Raw genomic sequence first — 8,342 nt, 5'->3', positions numbered from 1 at the left:
TTAAGTTTCAGTCTTTCCAGTGTTAATAAGAAAAATGAATGTAAGGAATAAATTGAAAAATTAATTGCACATTAATTATAAATTTATTAAAGCCATATCTCATAAGAATGGTCGACCAGATCGTAAGAAACTATTCAACGTGTTTGTAGTTTTTATCGTACGAGCAAACAGCAAGAAGCAAGACAATTAGCCCGACAATCATCTCAGGAGATTACCGCCGATTCCCAGAAGTTCGCATAATTTCCGGCGATGAATCGCGAGCGGTGAATAAGAATCGGTGTCATCCGATGATTATCATTATCTTGAAGAATTCATCTTTTTCTCCCTGTGTTCCTTTTAACAGCGCAAGGACGAGTGTCTGCATATACACGTGTTCGGTTCAAATACGAACTCAAGGGAATCAGTTCAGGCGTTTTTGGTTCGCGCGAGGCCGCTTTCGAGAATTCGATTCCCATCCCTTCGCCGGTGCGGAAGTCCGTTGTAAAAGCAGGAAGTAGGCTAGAGAACTGGAGCAAGGTCCGTCCGCCGATTTGGATCGAGGCAAATTGAAAAAATAATTACTCTCAGTGATCAAGGTGGGGTTGCGTCGTCCGAACTGGCATCGACTGCAATTCTTAGCCAGTGACGACGCGGCTTCGAGTACCAATGATCACATTTTCAGATTTTTATGTAAAATAAAACGTTTATATTTCATATCGTCCACGAATCCTTCTATAAATATTTAAAACTATATGTTGACGACCTAACTTCGAAATTTATGGTCCAATTTGTATTTCTATCTGCAAAGACAGTTCGCATAATGAGAGAGGTCCTTCAGATCTGAGAATATTATCCCAAATCCATTGAGGGGAGACAAAAACGACAGATTTTGCTGTTCGAGAGGCGTCGATTCTTCACTTTTATCGCGCGTATCGTCGCGTCAGCTCGAATCCTCGTTTTTTCCCTATGGCCAGCGTGAGTTATGCCTAAGAAGAAGCACTCGGCGATAAATCACCCCGTCTGGACCGAGAAGTGGCCAACGGGGATGCCAGATTCGAGTTTAATTCTTGCAACGACTCGGCAATGTGACGTCATTGATAGTTCGCAAAGATCCGGATTCCGATCTCGATGCTATTATGGGAAGCGTCACCAGGTGACGCTTTAATTGAGACCGCGTGGGTAATTGACGGTAATTCGATTTTGCAATTGCAATCAACTTTTTTCTGTCCCAGTGAATATTCTTGGCACGTGGATTTGATTACGATTGATCGAATAGGACGTGGTGACACATTATGTGCAAGTCGATGAATCACAGATCACAGTTTTGCATTTCCCTTTTTATTACCAGAACAATTATCCTTTATTCCATTATATAAGCCAGGACTTTTTTTTACAGAAGATTCCTATCATATTGTAACAAGTGGAAAATTTTATTTAAAATCTCAATAATTACGTAACGAATACGTGGTACGTGGATGTGATCGGGGGGGTTAATTAGATAACAGGTGGTGTGCCACTCATCTATTATGTGGAAGTTGATAAATCAGATCAGATTTGCATTTCTCGTTTTATTAACACAACGATTGTTCTTGTTTTTGTCCCGGAATCATGCAAATTAGAGTTTGTGTAAGATTGCGATAGATTCTTATCACGATAGTAACATTATTCTGAACAACGAATGGAGAACTCCTTGACATTTTTCATTCGCTATGATTCTTGCCAGTGCATCCCATTGCATAAGATACTTTGTATTCTAAGATGTATGACAGTTTCGTTCACTCGAATCACGAGCCAAAGTAAACGCAATGAGGCGAGATCGCTTTCCGGGGAGACGCCTCGGTTTCTGCGAACCAATCGACAAGCTTCAACGTAGTATCCTGTCACCTTGACCATCATCAAGGGCCCCGTTCGGAGGGAGCACGACGGGGGCAGCGGCGGCTTGGCCTCCACCGGCGACATATAAGTCCTAGGAACAGCCCCCACCGCGCGTCAAACGTTCCCGGCACGGCAATACGCGCGGTGTTACACACACCTACGAGCCACCTTTTATCGGCTCCGTTTCCTTTCGGGCCCCAGAGCTTAACAGCGTCGGTAGGAGGGACCTCACCACCGGACCCGCAGTGTCGTCGTATCACCGTGAAATAGTGTCGAGCTTCGAAATTTTATCAGTATTTCACTGATCATTTCAATCAGCTCTGTGATTGCCTGAACACTTCCTGTGACTCTGAGCTCAGTGATACGTTATAGGAAACATGAGAACCGTAAGTAGCGTTTGCGACTCTTCAAACGTGAATCAAAATCTCAAGTTCGTAGAAATTAAGAACTCCAGTCATACGGTTTTTATATTTCAAGAGGGTTTAAGATGTTAGTAAAAAGAATTCATTTTAATACGTTTGGAGTTCACGAAGAGATCGAAAATGCATCAGAAATAACATATCATTTTTTATTTATACACGAAAGTCACGATTACAATATATAAATGAATTTCTTAGCAAGTATCGAATTTGATGTTCTGAAAATGGCGACTGAAAAATGGAACGGACTACAGGGCACGTTTTAGCTGTAACGGGGGAGTCGAGTGCGCGGAAGAGAATCCGCGGTTGGAAAGGGAAGTTAGGCTCCCCGATTAATTGGAGGGGGCGTTGGTACCGGTGGGAGAGACTTTCGCGGGACTAGATCGCGCGCTTTTATATAGAGAAGCGGGTAGGTAGCCACCCGAGCACGTACGATCGATCATCGTCGTCGGTACTTACAAGCGTGCGGAGAGAAGTGATCGCCTGTCGTGGCTGTTTTCGGCACATGATTCGTGCGATACGCGAGATACGTGATTCGGTCCACGGGGAGATGAGGTGTCTAGCTGGATATCGGTAGTTCAGGATCGAGAAGGATAACAGGATGAAGCTGTTGCAAGTGAGATCAGAATTATCTTATTCGTTAATTCCCTTTCACATCCCTTCGTCATTAAATTCAATCTTAATCTTTATTATTTATTGATACGTAGCTTTATGATTATTATATAATCCAATCTTCGTCTCAATTTTATTTGCAACACACTATATCGATAAATTACACAAAAAGCAAACATGAAACGTAACATGAAATTGCTCATAATTATACAATGAAGAGAAGTTAGATATTGACCCAGCATCTATAAGAGCCTTTCACGTACAAACTTTCTACGATTCTTCGATTTCGCGATATGAATCAGACTAACGAGGAATTGAATGCTAATTTTAATATTCATTTCAATGTACGTATAGTTACTGCTTCTTTCTATTTGATTAGAAATTTCCTACTTAGCTCTAGCTTCCCTCGAAGAGAAAAAAATTAGGACGTTCTGAGGATCTTAGCTCCGCAAAACGGTTCGCGTACTCTAACTTTCTACATCCTCGTTTCTGGCTCTCGCAAGCCTGACTATCGTTGCGTTCATCTATGCACAATCGTGGATGTTTAATTAAATTCACCGAAGAAATTCAATTAATGCGTGCAGAGTGACTTAGTGACACTCTAAATAAAAACAGACGTACGTGGAACAGATTGAATTTTAAAACACACACGTCTTCTTTCACTTGTCATTTTCTTTCGTCACTGGCCTCATCGCGGAGAAAGTGATCACCGGTCTCGCGCACAAGTGGATTACGTTAGCTCAGTTAATTAGCAGACCGTTCTAACGCGAACGGAGGGACCGTTCCGTTGGTGGAACGTGATGAATAAGAAGGAAGGAAATCCGTAAACTCGGCTTCATTCACGAGATCGTAGCCTCGGGCGAGACAGGTCCACGGCCTTGCCCCAGGCTCCGTGCGTTTCCCGTTCAACAAACGCGTCTGCCTCGAGCTGGTTCGCTTAATCATTACGTAACCCATCGCCATCATCAGCTGATCGATGTCAGACGATCTGGTAGAATCGCAGAACACGTGATCTTTCCATTTTGTCAAACTTTCATTGAAATGAAATTAATTTTTATTAGACGATCGTTACATAACTAAGAGCAATTTCATTTAATTACTTTCTACCTGATCGATAAACGATACGAATAATTGCACTGAGGGCAAAAAGATTCGGTTGCTTAATATTTGTATGAGTCATATTAGATTTGAACTAAAAATCGGGCACCAGTTTCGGTCACGCGATATCTGGATTCGATAGTGGACTCGTGGAATGGACCGTTCGCCCGTGGGTACACTAATCTCGCAGAAACAGGTCTAACATCGTGACACTTGACTCCTGATATCGAGCTCCCCGGATCCCGGGAATATATTGTCGGCGAAGTATCCCAAGCATTCATCGTTAATCCAGATCGAAACGCAGGACTGGTTATGCAAAGTGTATTAGCTAACATTTTGCAACGACGAATGGGAGGTTTCAATAACAAAATAGCTCCACCTCATTCCGATTATTTAATCCCTTAATTCAGTCTTAATGGAATAACATTTTCCTACTGGAATTCAAAGAACGAATCAAGTCTTTAAAATAAAATCATATTAGCTTCTATGTCTGTCTCAAGTATGAAATATTTTATACTGATTAACATACTCAGTTCGTTTATCATCGGTGCATAAGTAAAATCGCGGTTACACTGTGAGATCAGTCATGAGTATGAGCTCTCGCTTTCTAATCGAACTACACAACGTGTAGCGCGCAAATAAGAAATGGATTTGCCATAAAACTTTTCACAATGTTAGTAGCATACATGGAGGAGAGTTCAATCCAGATTACAAAATTTATAGACATTGCTGATCGATTTCGGAGTATCTGGTGCGTGAAAGGTACACGATGCCTGTGATTAACTTTTTTTTTTTCACGTTCAAATTCCACTCCAGTTACTGTAGGTTTTTTGGAGTGTGACAATATTTCCATATTGCGTTGTTTGCAAATCGGTCACGACTCGAAGAAGTGAGAAAATCAGGTGTATCGTTACGAGACGTGACAAAACGCATTGTAAATCATAGTCGAGCATTAGGAAGAAAGATTGCCTACGGTGACAAGCGAGATTAATGGCCAACAGATTACGAGAGTGACCAGCTTCCGGGCAATCTTCAGAGATAAAGCAGTTCACTCTTTCCGTCTAAATCAAATGATTTCTTCAATTGCATTCGATTTTGCGCCGACTCAATCTTCGCCCAAAATGTGATTCATTATGAATGCGCGTTGTACCGTGTCCGATTAATTTATGTAGAAAAACGATATTAATCATTTCAGACGAATTGCATTAGGAGACTTGAACCGTGTGAGAAATTTGGAGTTCGTAATCACGTGTTCCGCGGGAATTAACGTCCTCTGGGTAATTTAGAAGATCGCGTCGTTACGTTTCCCCTGGAGGGTGAAAGTGGCCAGGGGAACGGATTCGAAAGGAGAGCATTTGTTCCTTATTTTTCAAACAAACACCCTGGAAACGGTGAACGGTGGTAAATTTAACGAAAGGCGACATGTTTATTTCAGCCTTTCTTAACTGTTGGACCGTGACTGCGTGCGATGAGAAGTCCAGAACTAGTTCACCCCTTTCACGCGCTGTCACGATTCACGTAACATCATGCTAACCGGTTCCTATGCGTTTTATTGCCACCTTGGTAGCTCTTCCCGAGTCGGAGAAAGATGAACAAACACGTGCGTAGATAGTTGTACACCCGTTGGCTTGATAAGTCGAAGATAACATCGACGCGGAAGGAAAGTTAGTGTTGCTAGACTTCATGTTACACGTGCCTACCGTTCTATTCTATTACTGCAACGATGGTTTTTGAATATTTATTGGGCAAGTTTTGAAAGAGGATGGAGATCCAATGGGATCGTCCCACTTTCTAATTACGAACACGTTCGTTTTCCAACACCTTTGCCTCCCGTTTTATGCAATAATTGGCCAGTTGCCAAGGACGATATTCGCTGTTGCATCCAACGACACACTTAAGATGAATCGCGTAATAGAGGATGAAAAGCATGGTATAATTTTGTAAGATCGACGATCATACATCACGATTAACTTGATATGCATGAAACTAATTTGATTCGATACTGAACGTTCAGTCCAGACTCGAGTCTATCGTATTCACAGTAGTCATTCTTTTTAATAATTTTATATCAGTCTGTCCTCATCTAATCCGTTTGTCCTGTTCTAATTCCACAAGAAGGTGTTAAACAAGCTGTGTCACAATCGTCTTTTGTTCACTTTCCACACGCTCGCCAAATTATTTCACTACAATCTTTTCTTAACGTAATTGAATTCGCAGTCTCCCAGGTTTTTCTCTTCGGCTGCATGAATTCTGTAACACTGATAGACAGCAGAACATTTATAACATGCGATATTAACGATACGCTTCTTTCATCTATTATTTTGTATGCATTTCTTCAAGTTCTTGTTTCATACCGAGTTCATTGTTCAAAATTCAACTCACTTGCGTCTCTTATAACTGTACGTATGGTCTATTGATAGAATTCTGGTGGCGTCCTTTCGTTCACAGCGAATGCATTCCGTCGAATTTTCTGAACGGTGCGACCTCGATTATCGCGTTGCACAATTCCATTACTGAAAGGACTCTTGGGTTCGCGTTCTACAGGAAACGAACAGTCGACACACTATTTCCTATTTCTTTTCGCCTCGGCGAAACTACGATGATGAATTCTCTATTGTAACACAGTGTTGCTATAACGTTCCCCGGGGCGATTTACTTTCCACGCTTTACGCAAGCTATCGTCTTTATGAAGCATCATCAAAATTCAATTAGCCGAATTTTGAATGATTCGATGGTCAAGCGATAGTTTCGGAGGAAAGACAGATGCCCCAGGGTTCCAAATTCAATTTTGCAACGCGAAATCATGTTGCGAAAACGCGAATCGATTCACTTCGATTCACTTAATTGTATTTCAATTGAACGATCGATGTGACTCAATCAGAACGATCTATCGGAAAAACCAACAGCTGCCAATCAATGCAACTTTCCACTATTGTTTTACCTATCTATTGAAAGACCAGACGAACATGCTTTCGCGAATTGGCAATTATATCTGGAACATAGATAGGATCGGAATCAAACATCCTTTCTAAACATTACAATTATAACAGAGGTCTTACTTTCGGATAATTGAGAGCTCGGTTTCACTGTTTCTAATCTCGGCTACTGTGTAACGGAAAAAAAATGTCTGGGTAAAGAAAAAGTGGCAGGTTTACAGCCGGCAAAAAGTAAAAGCGAGAAGATAACAATTTTACGTCGGCATGTGGGCGTGCGTTAACAATAGCGGACCGTGTCACTCGCATTCCAACGCGACAATACGGTGCGAATGAACTGTTTAACTTCTGTATCGACGTTCTATGGGGGTTTGCTTTATGGTCACATCTAAAATTAGAACGCAGTGAATACGTTTGCCAGTGCAACGATTTAAACTGTTCTTCAATCAAACGGTACAACACGCTGATACTTACATTACAGCGTTGTATCGTATGAATGCCCCTTGTTCCTTCGATTAAAAAATTACGATACAAAGTTGCATTTTTTCGAAAGTGGAAAAAATCAGGAAGAGAAACTTTGCATTTTACGAAAATCTTTCACTAACCAATTCTTTGATACGCCTAATTTACCTAACGCACCGACCAGCCAATTTCACGCGAATACTTCCCATGGCGATCGTTTCAACTCTTTATTACAGGATTGAACGATCTGAGACCGGTAGTTGCATGAACACTTCCCATTACATAACGCACACATTATTTCTAACGAAGAGTTCGTTTCATTAATCATTTTCAATCGTCTTCATTCGTTTCATTGAATAATTTAATTTCTAGTATGAAATTGATGAGGAGTAACTTCGTTTATTAAGCGAAGAAAGTGTATCGCGCATACGAGACTCATTCTACGCAGTGAAAATTCGCAACAAAAGTTTCTCCCGTGTCGAAAGCATCTCTCATTGTATTTTATGTTAAGAATGTATTGGTTATATAGTCAATCCCAAACGTTTATGTACCTTAGAAAAACGCATTTCCTATAATTAAAAAGAAATCAGACGTCGGAAGAATAATGCTAATAATAAATAGCTACGTGCTAAAAATTATAGAAGGAAATATCCAATTAAGTATTGACGCTGATGAAAAATTATTTTTTTTTCAAAATTGCAAAAAATGCTTCAAATACAAGTTGCTTTCCTTCTAACTTCGATATTTAATGGGTTACGTATGATTATTTGGCATTTTATTGATGTTGACAAAATCCGACCATCCCAGCGTCGAAACGGCGAACTTTTGACAAAAAATTTCATTTTTCCTTAATTACTCCTAAACCGTTGAATCTACGAGAAAATTGCATAGGACCTTTCTTGTAGAGGACGACGAGATCTATAATTTCTGTATAAAAGTTCTTCGCTAGCATTAATATTTACCG

The 8,342-nt window shown here is 40.7% G+C and overlaps 1 protein-coding gene across 2 annotated transcripts in view; it reads left to right on the top strand.

Moving 5' to 3' along the window:
- The first annotated feature begins 1,975 nt into the window (after positions 1-1,975).
- Wat (worker-enriched antennal transcript) overlaps positions 1,976-8,342 on the top strand; it is a 21,614-nt gene continuing 15,247 nt past the window's right edge. Inside the window, exon 1 of one of the 2 annotated variants that reach the window (XM_018033925.2) lies at positions 1,976-2,240. In XM_018033925.2, coding sequence (XP_017889414.1) covers positions 2,232-2,240 — 9 coding nt within the window. In that variant the 5' untranslated portion in view covers positions 1,976-2,231. Of the gene's footprint in view, positions 2,241-2,659; positions 2,890-8,342 lie in introns of those variants that run through there. The other variant, XM_018033924.2, reaches the window with a different exon arrangement.

The sequence above is a fragment of the Ceratina calcarata genome, unplaced genomic scaffold (genome assembly GCF_001652005.2).
Source record: "Ceratina calcarata isolate Rehan_Ccalc_2016 unplaced genomic scaffold, ASM165200v1 scaffold78.2, whole genome shotgun sequence".
NCBI classification, from domain to species: domain Eukaryota; kingdom Metazoa; phylum Arthropoda; class Insecta; order Hymenoptera; family Apidae; genus Ceratina; species Ceratina calcarata.
This window is presented reverse-complemented; position numbering and strand designations above follow the sequence as displayed.